Source organism: Dama dama, chromosome 11 (assembly GCF_033118175.1).
Source record: "Dama dama isolate Ldn47 chromosome 11, ASM3311817v1, whole genome shotgun sequence".
In the NCBI taxonomy this organism is placed as follows: Eukaryota; Metazoa; Chordata; class Mammalia; order Artiodactyla; family Cervidae; genus Dama; species Dama dama.
In genome coordinates this window covers 10,928,072-10,944,132 of record NC_083691.1, presented here as the reverse complement: position 1 = coordinate 10,944,132, position 16,061 = coordinate 10,928,072, and the positions used below count along the sequence as shown (strand labels likewise).

Below are 16,061 nucleotides of genomic sequence, written 5' to 3'. Positions count from 1 at the left end.
TGCATCCCTGGCTGGGGAACTAAGATCCCATATACTGCAACTAAGCTCGAGGATAGCAACTGCTAAGTCCTTGCACAGCAATGAAGATCCAGGGCAACCAAAACAAGTTTAAAAAAAAAAAAAAGAGGGTCCTCTTTGGGTGGATAAATTATTCGAAGGTTCCTTCCTTTGACCGACACACACCAGGATGTGTGCCTTGGCAGATGGAACACAGACTAGACTTTAGTTCCATTCGTCCTTTGATCAGTCACCACGTGCAGGACACAGCCCCCACCGCTCCCACAGTGGCCTTGTTTTCTGGTGAGTGGGGGAAGAAGGCAGCTGACTTCTTCACAGACATTGTCTCAGCGAAGCCTACATGACCTGCGAGGACGGATGCTCTCTGCCGGTTTGGCAGATGAGGAAACATGGAGCAGGGTCACTCGGAGAAGGCGGCCTTGATGGAGCCCAGGCCTGCGTGATGGCCAAGCCCACGCTCTTCCTCTCCACCCCTCGGCCTCCCGTGCTGACATTTTGATGGTGGGACCATCTGTGTCTGCAGCAAGGGCCACCTAGGTGCTGATAAAGCAGGGAGGAAGCCCGGAGCCTCGGCCCACAGAGCTGGCTTCCTGCTCATTCTGTGCCAGTTCCAGAGCCAGAATGAGTCCTGCTGGGGCAGTGGCACAGAAGGTCTAGATTCCGTCCTTGCTGTATCTCTTGGAGATCCTGCCTAACAATGGGTGATGTCACAGGCCCTGTGTTCGCGTGCCAAGCCAGCATCAGATGCAATTATAAGGAAGCCATAACAACGAAATTCTCAAAATGTTAGAAACAGCATGCCCTAAGGTCAATGCCCTGGTGACCAACCATCCCAGTCTGCCCAGGACTGAAGGGTTTCCCAGGATACGGGACTTTCAGCGCTAACTGGGAAAATTCCAGGCACACTGAGATGAATTGGTCTGGAGGGCCTGAGAACCTCTCGCTGCTCACGCACAAAGACCAATGAGTGAGAGGGACGGGTGGGAAGCTGACCTCCCCGGGGAGCTGACCATTGCAGTCTACCCCCAGGCGGAGTGAACAGGAATTGGGAATCTAACAGGAATCTAACCTATCAGGCTGGGCTTCAAGCCTACCGGGGAACTAGAGAGCTGAATGGGGAAACCAAGGCACACCCTGGTCATGGATGTCACCACTATGGGAGGAGAGCTGTGAATTCATGAGCACCTGGGACGCAGGGCCTGAAGCCACCTGACCGCCACCAGCCCCCACAGGCTGAGCCTCCCTGACCCGCTGAAACCTCCCTTCTACCACCCTCCAAGTCTGAGACTCCCCTTCTCCCCCAGGACACAGCTGGAGGGAAAGGCAAAGACAACAACAAATATGGCAGCGTGCAGAAGAGCTTTGTTGACAAGGGCCTCTCGAAACCTCCTAAGGAGAAGCTGCTGAAAGTGGAGAGGCTGAAGAAGGAGGGCAAAGGCAGATTCCCCCAGCCCACAGCCAAGCCCCGGGCCCTGGCCCAGCAGCAGGCCGTGATCCGAGGCATCACCTACTACAAGGCGGGCAGAAAGGACACGACCGAGGCCATGGCTGGTGAGTTGGAGGAAGATTGGAACCTTGGGGAGTAGGGGCCCTACAGGGACCCAGGATCTCTTCTGCAGACTGACCCAGATCTCAGCTCCAGGGTTTACAGGTTGGTGCCCTTTGCTCCTTCACACAATGGGATAATGCCCCCCTGGGGTTGTTGGGTGGGGATGAAATGATAAAATCAATGTGAAGCCCCCCTGCAGTATTTCTAGCTGTCTCCATTCTCACTGGACTTTTCCTCCTTCATTGAAAGGTTTGCTGAAGGTTCACTATGTGTGTGCTGTACCTTCCAGACATTCCGCCTAACATGAAGCCCCTAGTCTAGCAGGGAAAGCACACGCGTAACCAAGCAGCTGCCTCTGGTGGGGCGGGAGAACACAGGGGCCAAGCCAGGGTTCTGGGAAGGGCCCCAGGGCCTCTGCGGCAGCCCCCATGCCCAGAATGGCGTTGGAGTAAATGGCCTCTCCAGCACGTCCCACTCTCTTCCCCCCAAAGAAGAGCCCACAGACTCTTGTCTCTTTCTTACAGCTCCCTACCAGATCACGGTGAAGTGCAATGAAATAATTAATCGAAAAACAAGAGACGAAAGTTCCAAGAGTTCCCAGATTTCTGGGCCATCCCCACTGGTGTGGTCCTGATCCTCCCTCTGAGCTCCTCCCCAGATGCCTGCTCTCCTCTGGTGTCCCTGAGGGGTGTCCCCAGCCTGCTTCCCCTTTCTGGGTCCCGCTGATCACCTCCTCCACTGAGGCTGTCCTGCATAGCCCATGCCCAAGGGGGCCAGGAGTGGAACTGTGAGGGACCAGTCTCCCAAGAGCCCCTCAATTCTTGGGCTGTCAGATCTCAGGGGCCTCTTCTCCCAGCTCCTGGTGCCAGCTGCCAGCTCTGAGTCCTGCCAGTTCAGCCTGGCCACCGTGTAGAGCCGCTGACCCCTGGCCAGGGCCCTGCCCATGAACAGCTGCAGGCATCTGACTCTGCCAGTGAGGCCTGTGGGAACAAGCCCTGCCCTGTCTGGGTGCCAAGGTTGGGCCCCACTGAGGCCCGCTGACCAGAGGGTGTGCCTTCATACCCTAGAGACTCCAGGGGCTGCTCCCCAGTGGGGCCTGACTACACCCCGTGCAAAGAGGAGGCCCAGCAGGAAGAGACAAGGTAGAAGTCACATGAGCCTCAGTACATCTCTGGGGGCCCTACCACCGCAGTAACGACAGCACAATTCCTTTGTTTCTGGTATCACAGCTTTGAATCCTTAAACACGTGCTTTCGCACTTGATCCAGGAGAGGAAACGAGCTCAGAGAGGTGATGTGACCACCTCCAGGTTTCTCAGCGAGTTAGTGGGACTGCAGCCCAGAAGCTGCAGAATTTTTGTCCCCTGCTCTGTGCCCTGAGTCTTACTGTTTTCCCTGCCCAGACCCCAACCCTTCCAACCCAGGGGGGCATGGGTCAGGGATGACCCGGAGATGCTCCCAACCAGTTCTATGGAGCTGAAGAAGTCCCTGTCAGTACAGCCCGTGCCAGCAGGGGTGGAAGAAGAAGGGAGGGCAAGCAAGCTGAGAGATGGGAGTTAGGAGATGAACAAGGGGACAGAGACCTGGGGCCCAGAGGGGATAAGAAGCTGGCCACACCTGCCCTACCCTACCTGTGGTGTCAAATCCCGGATGAGAGAAACTAGAAGGTGGTTCCAGACAAAGACAATGTCTGTAATATGGGAGCAGGGGTTTCTGCCTCCTGAAATTGGATCCAGGAAATGAAAACATTGGTACAAAGTGTTTCTTTAGGAGGAAAAGAGGTCTCAGGTCCGGCACCTCATTATTTGCCAGGATCTGTGCAAATGTCTCGTATACATTTTTCTCTAATTGATACAACAGCTTGATGTGGTAGACCTCACGACTCTCATTTCATAGAAGGGGAGGCTGAGTCCCACCGAGGCAGGGGACTTGGCCGAGGCCACTCACCCGAGGGGCTTACAGCCAGTCTGCTGACCATGAAGCCCTCCCCACTTCCCACTTTTCAAGGCTTTTCACTCCTCAGGGGCCACCCCCTCCTCTCCCCCATGGCCCCAGCACTGGCAGCCTGGTGGGCCTGGGGAGGATCCCGAGCAGCGGTGGGTGCTGCTCAATGTGAACACGGGGTCTTCTCTTCACAGACAACGCCCTCAAGGGCACTTCCTGGATGGAGCAGCTGCCGCCCAGGGTGGAGGGCCGGCCACCCGAGCCCAACTCGGCAGAGCGTGAGGACGCTGCGCCCCAGGCCCCTGAGGGAGCAGACTTGGCCCCTGGCACCCCTGCTTCGGATCCCACCCCCACCCCCACCACCAGGCCCCTGCTCACTGAGCCACCTCCACGCCCAGAAGTCCCCAGTCGAAGTGAGTAACCCTCACAGGGGTCAGCAAACTCCTGCCCGTAGGCCAAAAACAACCTGCAGCCTGCTTTTGTACAGCCCTTGAGCTAAGAATAGTTTTTACATATTTTAAGGGTTATTTAAAAAAAAAAAAAAAGAATATGGAACAGAAATATGTGGTCTGGAAAGTCTAAAATGTTGGCTATCTGATCTTTGTAGGAAAAGCCTGACCACATTTACAGGGAAACAGATAGTGTTCTCAATAAATTCCTCTTAAAACATCACCTAGAATCCCATCATCAAATCCAGCAACTATTTTTACTTCTGGATTTCTTCTGTCCAGTCTCTGGCCCTGTTTTTCATGTCCATGTTTGTAGTTTTGGCTTATGTCTTAGGTAGAAATCTTCCTAATTAAGTCACTGAGCCCATCCTTCTGGAGGGCATCTTGGCTGCCTTTGATAACAAGCCTTAAAACCATTCCCTACTTTGGTCCATGTGCATTCCACTTCTAGGAATCTTTCCTAAAGGATCCATCAGATATGTGGACAGCAGCTACAGCTTAACTGGTTTCCTTGCGGCCTATTTCTAATGTCAGAAAACTAAAAATAATCTCAAAGTCTAACACTGAGGGGACTGGTTAAATTAATTCAGTGGCACAGCTGTCTGGCGGTCTGGTGGAACCTTGAAATCACATCATTAAAAGGTCATTTAATGATGTGAGAGATTGCTCAGTGGAGGGAAAAAACAGGATACATAAATCTGTATATTCAGAAGAATGATGGTGCTTTTTAAATATTTCTGCATGACTGTACATGCAGAGAAAATAAGAAAAGGAAGGAAATACAACATGTTTAAAAATTTCTTTGAATAACAGAATTTTGAATGATTTTTATTTTCTACCTTTTCCTTTTCTGAATATTCTGTTTTCTACAATGAGGAGACATTGCTTTGATTATGAAGAAAGAAAAAATAATAATAATAAGGCTACAAACAAAATCTCAGAGGGGATTTAAGAAAGACCCAGATAACGTTCCCAGGACTGTTGCTTTGGCTCAGGGCCTGTGGGTGTGTGTATCAAATGCTGCACCCCTCGCTCCCCACAGGCAGAGAGGCGAGCTGTGAAGGCACCCTCCGGGCCGTGGACCCCCCTGTGAGACACCACAGCTATGGGCGCCATGAGGGAGCCTGGATGAAGGACCCCGCTGCCAGGGATGACAGGATCTACGTCACCAATTACTACTATGGAAACAGCCTGGTGGAATTCCGCAACCTGGAGAACTTCAAGCAAGGTGGGGGGCCCCTGAGAGGGGAAGGGGGCAGGTCTGGGGAGCCTAGGGAGGGCTCCCCTGGAGACATGGCCCTTGTTTGCCTTCTGGTTTCCTGTGGTCCAGGCTTCCCCAGCCTGGCCTAGCTCTGAATGGTCAGCCACCCCAAGAAGGGAGTCTGGGGGCACCCCCTAAGTGGAAACTCTGAGTACTGTTACCCTTGACAGTAAATGACACTCATGAGGGCAAGACCACGTCCATCTTGTTTGCAGCACTCGCTGAGTGCTTATTATGTGCTAATCACCTGTGTGTATCAACTCATGGTATCTCCAGAACTCCATGAGGTGGGGAGTTATCACTCTGTCTTAAAGGTTAGCAGAGCCCCAGGGCTTACAGGAGCTTCAGGTCTGGACAGGGAAGGGCAGAAATTTTATTATCACATCTGGAACATGATGGGGAGAAAGGGTCAGTTAGACATGACCTGCCCTCCAGAAATGCACAATCTGATGTGTGTGGCAAAAGCTTCAAGAGACAATTTGGATATAGTACTTGAGGGAGGCCTTGGGGCTGTGGGAGCCCAGCCTGGAGACCAGGGAAGACTTCCTGGAGGATGTGATGCTGAGGCATTCCCCAGGCAGACAGGATGGGAAATGGCAGTCTAGGCAGCAAGAAGGGCATGGGCAAATGCCCTGGTATCAGCCTGGCCTATGCTGTCCCACAACTGGTAACCTTGAACCCTCTGAGCCCCCATTTACTCCCTGGCAAATGGGATAATGTCTTGATGGGGGGAGATAACTGGCCCAGCTCCAGGCCCACAGCTCACTCCGTTTCCATTGTTTGCCGGTTCCTGGGCTGAGCTGAGGGTTTTTCCCAGAGGCTCTGGTGTGACCATCCGCTCCCTGCACGCAGGCCGCTGGAGTAACATGTACAAGCTGCCCTACAATTGGATCGGCACGGGCCACGTGGTGTACCAGGGAGCCTTCTACTACAACCGCGCCTTCACCAAGAACATCATCAAGTATGACCTGCGGCAGCGCTTCGTGGCCTCCTGGGCACTGCTGCCGGACGTGGTATACGAGGACACCACACCCTGGAAGTGGCGCGGCCACTCGGACATCGACTTCGCCGTGGACGAGAGCGGCCTGTGGGTCATTTACCCTGCCGTGGATGACCGTGACGAGGCTCAGTCCGAGGTGATCGTGCTGAGCCGCCTGGACCCCGGCGACCTGTCCGTGCAGCGCGAGACCACGTGGAAGACGCGGCTGCGGCGGAACTCGTATGGGAACTGCTTCCTGGTGTGCGGCATCCTGTATGCCGTGGACACGTACAACCAGCGGGAGGGCCACGTGGCCTATGCCTTCGATACGCACACGGGAACCGATGCCCGCCTGCAGCTGCCCTTCCTCAACGAGCACGCCTACACCACCCAGATCGACTACAACCCCAAGGAGCGGGTGCTCTATGCCTGGGACAACGGCCACCAGCTCACCTACACCCTCCACTTCGTGGTCTGAGTGGGAACCTTGCCTCACAGGAGAGGAGTGGCCGTGGGCATGGGGGCTCCCCACAGCGACTCCTGCAAGAGACTCCCTTAGCAAACATTTACTGGGGGCCAGGCCCAGGGCTAGGTGCTAGGCAGGTGGCTTAGCAAGGATCAACCTTCCTTAGCACCCAGTGGAGTAATAATTGCTTCCACCTGCAGAGTACTGTCAAGAGCTTCACATGCACTAACACACTTAATCTTGACACCCTTGGAGGTAGAGGCAGTTAAGCCCATTCAACACATGAGCAGACTGAGGCCTCCATCTGGATCAGGCTAGCCCCCTTTACAGATGAGACCTGACCATGCACTCCCCTGCCTCCAACCCTCTTCCCTCTCCCCTGGTTTTTCTTGTCCCTCAAGTCTGTCTCCCTTCCCAGGGGCTACTTGAAACCTTTGGGATCAACACACTAGTGTTGGGTGGAGGCCGGCTCTGCATGCCATCCCAGGCCCCTGTTCTGACTGAGCTGCTGGTGGCCCAGGGGCTTTGGGCCCTTTGGCTAATGCCCTTTCCTTGCCTTTGGCCAGCCCCCCATCCCCACCCGCTGTCCGACCGCATTCCAAACCTCCACAGTCACCCAGCCACTGAGCAGAAACCACACCCCGAGAAAAAAATACCAGCCCCCATTCCAAGACCCCCTCCCTCTGTACTCATTTTTATTTTCTCTTATTCTTCATCAGTGCCGTCATTTGTTTCTGAGGCAGCAGCTGAGAAGGCTGCAGGCAGCTGCCTGCCAGCACAACTCTACCAGAGTGGGGAACTGGGCCAGGCCCTGGGGCTCCCTCTCTACCCAGAAGTGCTGGCTCCAGCCACATACCCAGGCTGTGGGACCTCTCCCCGTTACCTCCCAGAGCCTTTGGGCCTGGGGTCCACCTTGTCCTTTCTCTCTGGGCCTTTGAACCCACAACCTATGTGCACTCAGGGATACTCCAGGTCTGCCATGAGCAAGACCCTAAGCCTGAGGCTGGGCAGTACCAGGATGAAACAGGTTTCCTCTTCCTTGGCAGTCCTAACCTGGTCTTTAGATGGGCTGGCCTGGGAGGCTGGGGGGAGGCTGAGATCTGGGCAGCCAGCACAGAGGAGGTTTTGGACCTTCTGGTGGCAGGGAAGACCCAGGGGGTGGAAGCTGGGAGCTAAGGAGAAAGGGGTCTGTGGGTCAGGCTTTTCCTGGCTCAGGAGATACTGAGGCCAGGGTGCCCGGAGTCCAACTTGGGGCTGAAAATGCACAGGTGGGCATCCCTGAGCCTCAGTCCCAGGCAGCCCAGAGGATCAGATCTTCAGGTCTCTCCCTGTCTGCTTTGAACAACATTTTTAGAGCTGGAAGAAGTTCTCCAGCCTGACTTCTTGCATCAACAAAGAAGAAAGGGCTCAGGGCCACTCTGGGAATGGGACACAGCCAACCTCCCTCCAGAATGGCTTTGTCCATATCCTTTATTCTCCAGGCTTGGAGGCTGCTAGGCCATAAACCACCCAGCACTCAAGCCATCCCAGCACGTTTGAGGGGTGTTCACAGCTGATCTCGACACAACCCCGGACCCTGCTCTTTCCTTTAGTCCCCGTGCCCGCTCCCAGGTGTGTGTCTGTGTGAACACCCAGCTGCCATGTTGGGAAATTCAGCTGCATACCCTGGAGTGTAAGGAAATGCATTTTGTGCAGAACACACTTCTTTCAGACATTGTCAGGTGACGTTATTTTGTTTAAGCTGTAACTCACCCCCGAAATAAAGGGGAATGATGACACCCAGCTGAGCCAGGCCTGACTCATAGTAGCGGACTCATCCAGGCACCCCCACCCAGCGGAACTCCAAGGGCTGCGCGTACAGACTCTTTGGGGGCTGCAAGTCCCAGCACTTCCCTTGGCCCTGGGTGTGGGTCTTAGAAGACTCAGTGCTTTGTGATATCACAGCCCAACCATGTGAGAAGTGTTCAGGCTCCTCTTTTCCCATTAGTCTTAGAAAAGGGAAAGTTAGAATGGACTGATTTTGAAAAAGGACAAGCAAAATGGTTTTCTCGGGGACAGGATGCTGGTGGCAGCCTCTAAATATTCACTTACCCCTTCTGTTTTCATGTCCTGGTATATGGGTTACATTGTAGGTACAGTTATCTTCCTCATTTTATAGGTAGTCAGACTGGTGCCCAGAGAAGTTAAGTGGAGGCAGTTAAGTGGAAAGCCAGGTTTCCAAATCAGGTAATATAATGTGAACATCAACAGTAGGCTAAGAAAGTCATGTGCATCTTCACAACAGTGGAAGGTATATATACTCTGTGTGTGCCCATTTTACGGACGGGAAAACTGAGGTGAAGGGACTTACCCAAGCAAGCAATTTACTCTGTAGCAGAGTCAGGTTTTCACGGCTGGTTAGTATGTGTTTCTTGTCAATTGTGTATCACTCTCGCAGCAGCTCCAGAATTAGTGCTCGTTTCTTTTAACCAGTTTCGCCAAGTCATGAATTGCATCTGCATAGGAGACCCAAGAAGGAGGTTGGGGTCTGCTCGTAAAGAGCCTTGAATGCCAAACCAAGGAGCGACTCCCTCCAGTCACATTTGGAATGAAGTCGAATATAAAGGAGAGGAAAGGAAATTCTAAGACAATTGGATTTTGTCCTATCGGTGATGGGAGGCAGGGAAGAGCTTTTGTTGTGGGATTTACTATGTTTGATGGCAGGTACTTAAAGAAGGGGAGAGACAGCTTTTCCTGCCGACCTCAGCTGTGAAGGCAAAGAAAGCCATCTCTGGTGTTTCTGAACAATATGATACAGGAAGGGGCTACCTTTGATTCCTCATGAGAGAATTCTAGGCCTTAATATTTAATTTGCTCTGTCTGGGGAGAAAAGAAGGAGGCTTCTGCCTTGGGAGGCAGCCCTAAAGGTAAGGCTAGGAGGTGGGATGGGGTTTCATGGGAATGACTTGAGGGCTTCTGAAAGCCGGTTTGTTCTAAAGCATCTTTTCCTCCTTGACAACATTGGAAACCACTCTGGTGACAGGAGGGCACAGCCCAGGATGGTTATCAGGGAGCCCTGGGTAAGAGTTGGGAAGTCCTAGGTTCGAATCCATCTATGCTTCTCACAGGCTTCACATACGGGCAGGGTAGGGACTGTCAGAGGGGACAGATGTCAACTCCTTTTTATGGCTGAAGACTTGCAGTTCAGTGAGGACACAGGGCAGCTGAGGGCCCAAGCAGTACCCTCCTAGAGCTAGAAGGCAACTTTATCTACAGCATCACTAACCCACCCGGGAACCCCACGGTTGGCATTACTTTTCCCCATTACAGGGGATGAACCTCAAGTTCAAATAGGTTAAGCAACCTGCTCAGGGTCACGAATCTAACAAGAAGTAGAGTCAAGAGTTGAACCAGGTCTGTTTTTACACCAAAGCCCAAAACTAGCTGTTGTTAAGAATTTTGTAACCAGTCAGTTTTCTTCTTTGCTTTGGCTACTGGGAAGCTTAAAGTTGAACTTGAGATTATTTTTAACAGTCATTGTACTGGGTCTCCTACTGGACTCTGGCTTCATTCTAGCTTTCTGCTTTTGCCTTTACCCTGATCTCTTTATTGTATTGTATTTTATCTATTTTTGTAAATTGCCACAGTATCTTGTGTTGCACCAAGGTGGACGAAACCGAAATAAATACATGATCAAAAGTTTAATTTAGAAGTCTTGATTCAATGTTATTATCTGCATCCTTACCATAACACAGACATTTCATAACTTTTAAACAATACTTAGTTTGTTATAAGAATTGGCCTTGTTGCTAGAAACTGATCTGGAAAATGAACTAAGTCACAAGAACCCAAGTCAGGCTGAAAACCAGGCCCCTCCCAGGGTAGAGGAGAAACAAGCCATTCCCAAAGGTACAGACACCACCTTGCAGCCCCACCTTTAGCTGCAAAGAGAGAGCATCCCAGATCAGGGGACATGGGGCTGAAGGGAAGGTAAAAACAAAAAGAATTGTTTTCCTGGGAAAAGACAGTATGTGGAATCGGGGAGGGGGCCTTGAGCATCACTAACTGATGTTTCTCAAACCTCAGTCATGCATGTGACTTTTGTCTCATTTCCCTTTACCATCTTCAGTATGCTTTGTTATCTCTTTTTTCAATCATTTCATTCTTTTTACTAATTTTATTTCAAAGGGAAGCTTTATAAGCTGTTAGCAAAAATGAGAACAAAAAAATCTTTAAAAAAATTGTTTAGGGATAAGCTTTTTTACAATAGTAAAAGAAAGCCAGTGACCACAAACACAAGGTGATCAGAATGTGATGCTGAGAACACGCAGTCTCGCTGGACACCATGCCTCTGAAGCAGGCCCAAGGTCTTTGTGTAAAAAAAAGATTAGCGAATGTTCAGGGGATGTAAAGGGCAAGCAAGCAGAATGTGGACATGTTCTTGATGTAATCAGAGGGATGAGATTGAAAGAGAATAGCTTCTCCCATGTGACTTAATGGCCCTTCACATGGTGGCTTAGGTACCTCCAAGGAGCAATCAAACCACCGATGGGTGGCTTGGGTTTAGACTGGCTTCCCAAACACACACATACACACGCTTGTTCAGCCCAATCCCCACAGGACAGACAAGTCAGAAGCACAGTGCCACTCCTGCCATAGCAGAGGCTGACCGGGACACATCCCTTTTTCCACTCAGACCCCACTGGGGCCGATCCTAGTCCCAAGCAAGCCAAACATGGCTGGGTTTTAGGTAATCTGGACCATGACCTCCAACTCTGGCCCCTCACCAGCACCAGTCCCATCTGTTCTCCGCCCCAATCTCTCCAACTTTGCATCAGCTTTGCGTTACTCTGCCCAGGACAGTGGTCCCCTGCACCTGTGCATGGCCGCCTCCCTCCGGTCATTCAAGTCTCAGCTTCCCCAGGGAAACTGTCCCTCAATGCTGAGTCTAAAGTTGTCTCCATCACAAACTTCCTTGTATCTTCACTTGCAGGTGAAGTTTATTAGTTTTCCTTCTTCAGGCCTGTCTCCTGTCCCTGGAGTCTGAGATCTGTAAGAGCAGAACTTACTCTCTTCTTGTTGATCAGCACCCAGGAGATGCCAACAAATGTCTGCAAATAACTGAGTGATCTGTCTCAGAACCTAGAATCAGGTTCCAGGCAGGAATCTCCAGAGTGTTAATCTCAGATCATTAAGGTGAGAGCAGATGGAGCTATTTCCAGTAATTCTCTCCATCCTGAAGTTCTATGAAAATGAGAAAACACATCTTCAGGGAAAAATACCTGCCTAAACACTCCACCCTGGTCTGCAGCCAGAAAAGAAAGCTGGCCAGAAAAGAAACACTTGGCCAGCAAAGAAAGCTGTGGTGTTTCTGTCGTCTGTGGCAATAACACTCTCACATGCCAGACACGCAGCTCTGAACCCCAGTTCAGTGTTCAGGGCAGCTCAGTGGCCCACAGAAGCCAGAGACTGTAGAGCTCAGTGGGCTTGGGGGCCAGACTGACTTATCTCTGACCCTTACCAGCTTGCCTGACAACATCACCGGCCAGAAAAGATGTGAGAAGTCTTGTGCAGTTTTATAAACCCTGAGCGTGATGCCCAGTACACCGTAGGCATTCAGGAGGCAGTAACTCCTGTTAGCATTGTGACCAGTTAATTCCCTGCTCAGAGGATCTGCCAGCTCTTCCAGCAGAGAGCTGCGGGGTATCTGATGTGATTGATGCCTGTGTGCCAGCCTTGGGGGCACCAAGCTGAGCAAGTCTCACTCCTCCCCCTGGGCACCTGCGGGAGGTGCGGAAGCCATTCGTAGACATGCCCACACGGTGTTCCTGGTGCTGTGAGAACTAAGAGTCTTCAGGGGCTCCCTGTGCCTTTCCGAGGAGTGCGGGCTGCTCCTGGAGTCATGGAGGTGCCAACACCTCCCAACCTACCTCCCGGTCAGAGTGAAGCGCCTCCTCTGGTCCCTTTTGGATGCTCTCCTCAAAGGGGATGATCTTCTCCTGCCCTCTAGATTTTCTCACTAGGACTTCAAGCCCTAGGATTTCCCCTCCACCCAGTGGGGAAGGAATAACAAGGACTGTCTGTAGGAGCTACACTGGCCGGGTGTGCTCCGCGCCAGGCTCAGTTGCCAAGCCTACGGCATCATCTCATCGAATCCTCCCACAGAACAGGTACTTTTGCTGTCCACGCTTTACAAATGGGGAGACTGGGGCACCAACTGCCGTGTAAATGGTTCAAGGTCACACAGCCATGAGGGCCACGCTGCAGCACCACCCTCTCAGAACCCCACACCAGTGGTTCTCGCACCCAGCTCCCGGGACCTCTGGTGGTCCAGTGGTGCTACCAATGCAGGGGGCCCAGATTCGATCCCTGGCCAGGGAACTAGATTCCACATGCCACAACTAAAAGATCTCACATGCCACATGAAACTCGACGATCCTGCGTGACCCAAATAAGACCTGGCACAGCCAAATAAATATAAATATATACATACATAAAAAGCTTTGAGAAAAAAAATCCAGCTCCCATCAGAATCACTGCTGGTGCCCAGGTGCCACCCCAGACCATGGTCCCTGGGGGCGAGGACTGAGACCTGCCCAGAAGATCATGCCATGGGGGTTGGAGGCCCCCTTGCCCTTCAGTCTCCCATTGCTCAGAAGGGGCACCCCAGGAGTGATGGGGTGGATCTGTCAGATGCCAGGCTGCACCTATGAAAGCACCCTCCTCCCAGCTGCCCCAGAAGAACAACGGAGGGAGCAGGCCTTGGCCTGGCATGGGGGCCTTTTCTCCCCAACAGGGAGATTGTGAGTGGGGGTGGGGTTCCTAGGGCACAGAGCACAAAGACACCCTCTGCCCCCAGGCAGTGCCCAGACGCTACCCTACCCACCGGGTCCAGTCTGAACTCTGCCCACATCTGGGGCCAATCCCTCGACCCCCTACATTCCAACAGGGACTCTGTGAGGCAGAACAGACAGGGCTTTCAGGATGCATGCCTGCCAGGGGGTATGAATTATTACCGAGAATTATCTGCCATGAGCTCAGGGTGCCATTTCACGTGCCAAAGGTTGGCTGCCCTGCCCTGGCCCTGGCTGCTTGGCTCCGGGGCCCTCATTCCAACTGTGCAAGGACAGAAACTTTATTCTCTCCCATGGCAAGAGGTCTCCGCCCCTCACCATCTGTGCAGCACCCCCTCAGCGATCCCCCTGCCCCCACCCAGGGGCCAGGGCCCCCCTTCTCCATGGCTCAACACAGAGCAGATTAGATAGGGTGATTCCAAAGACAAGTTTCCCAGGTCTTTTTAAGCCAGGGATTTTATTGACAGGGAAAGTCATTGTTACCAAAATGTCCCATCCCAACCTGGCCTGGCTTTTCTGCACGAGGCCTTGACGGACTTGAACAGCTGCTGCAGCTGCAACAAGCTTCCAGTGGAGGGACCCGGGGCTGTGGGGGCCAGACAGCCCTTGATTTGAATCTCAATTTTCCGCCTACCACCTGCAGAACTTGGGCACTCTACCTGAAATATCTGGTCTCAATGTCCTCATCTGTAAAATGGGAGTGACAACCTTGATCTTCACAACCAGGAATGTTGTGAGGTTGAAATGAGCTAATGGACATGCAAAAGCACTAAGTGGGGACACAGAGGCTGTCAGCAGGGCGAAGCACATGCCCCATGAAGGACCTCAAAGACTGACTTGGGGCGTCACTCTAGGTCTGATCACGTGAGTTGTCAACAAATGCAAGCATGTCCTCAAAACTGATTGTCTTGCTTGCCTGCTCTAACAAACAAGTGGGGAGGGCACATTTTTTTCATCCAGTGAGCCCACTTGGATTGATTGGCAGTAGTCGTCTATGGAAGCTGCCCACCCAGGCCCAGGGTGAGGGAGGACAGTGAAGGATTAGCAGGGTTTGCCATGAGAATAAGAAGTCTGGCTGGTGAGATATATGCTATATTTTCTGTCTCTGTTATGGAACAAGGTCTAAATAATACTCCTCACTATTCTTGCCTGAATTTGTGTGACAGCTTCTACATTGATCTTTCTGCTTGTTGTCCCTTCCCACCCTCTGATCTTCAACTTCAGTTGCTAGAGTGAATTTTCTAAAATGAAAAGCTGACCATTTCACCCTATTACCTGTCACTGTCCCATGGCTCCTCCCATTGCTCTGAGGATCCCAGGGGTGGCTTTCAAGGCCTTCGTTCACTTTCCCAGCCCCATCCATAGCCACTCATTTCCAAATATCCCAACCTGAAGCCCCATCGACCTGCAGGCCTTCAAGAACCGAGATGTGAGGATCCAAGGCAGCTTGGAAAGTCAAACCCCAAACCCTGTGCCCACACTCACAAGATCAGGTTGAGATCAGAGGGGCAGCCAGAGATTTCACTGCATTTGCCAACAGTGAGTTTAACAAACCAGAGGGAGCTGGTAAACTTCCAATGAACCCTGAAGTGCAGTTTAGCAAAATGGTCACCTGCTCACCCCTAACCACACAGATGGGATTAGTTCTGCGTCACTCCCGAGGGGAATTTACACGGCTTTCTTTTCCTGATCGCCCATTCCAAGACAAATCTTGGCAACCAGACACAGGGTGGAGGCTTCCAGGCACCGCTGTATCCAGAGATTTCTAGTCCAGGATCCAGGCGTGTATGAGGACCCTTATCCCACAGGAGGCCAGTGTGTTGCCTCCTCATTCCTTCTCAGTCCTTGCTATTCCCCTGAAGGCAATCAGATATTTTAGTCTTTCAGTTTCACAAGATCCTACCCTACATTCCTGCTCTGGTCAGGTACAGAGATGAGCCTTGGTGATTCAGCGATGGTGCAACGTGAAAGTATTCAATGGACATTGTCAATGAGCTGGACAGGAAGGGCTGATGGTCAGGAAGCTTAACCCACACCACAGGGCTGAGGAATGAGGAACTCAAAAGCAAATCTCCATTTGTTTCTAAAAGATTGGGATGTTCACTGAAATGCAAGGGAAGAGTCTAGACTTGCTCAACAGGCAAGTATATGAATGAGTTCCTTGAGGGAAAATAGCTTCTTTAAAGAAAAGAATCCAAACAGGTTTGTTTTTTCTTTCTTTCTTTTTTCTCTTGAACTTTTTAACTTTGAAATAATAACAAAGTTATGGAAAAACTACAAGAATAGCACAAATAACTCCTAAATACTTTTCCCCTGGATTCACCATTTATTCATATTTTGTGACATTTGCTTTCTCATTCTCTCTATAGAGAGCTTTTTTTTGGGCATTTAAGGGTGAGATATGATGCCCCTTTTCCCCTAAATATGAACATTCACATAACCACAGCACAATTAGAAAAACCAGGAATTTTAGCATTATACAATATTATACCTAATCTAGAACTTCCTTGGTGGCTTAGACAGTAAAACGTCTGCCTACAATGCGGGAGGCCCGGGTTCAATC

At 51.6% G+C, this 16,061-nt stretch overlaps 1 protein-coding gene across 1 annotated transcript in view; it reads left to right on the top strand.

The window, feature by feature from the left end:
- OLFML2A (olfactomedin like 2A) overlaps positions 1-10,349 on the top strand; it is a 28,942-nt gene extending 18,593 nt beyond the window's left edge. Inside the window, exons 5-8 of the mRNA XM_061154680.1 lie at positions 1,323-1,569; positions 3,705-3,923; positions 5,002-5,187; positions 6,073-10,349. Coding sequence (XP_061010663.1) covers positions 1,323-1,569; positions 3,705-3,923; positions 5,002-5,187; positions 6,073-6,677 — 1,257 coding nt within the window. The 3' untranslated portion in view covers positions 6,678-10,349. The remainder of the gene's footprint in view (positions 1-1,322; positions 1,570-3,704; positions 3,924-5,001; positions 5,188-6,072) is intronic.
- Positions 10,350-16,061: the final 5,712 nt, after the last annotated feature.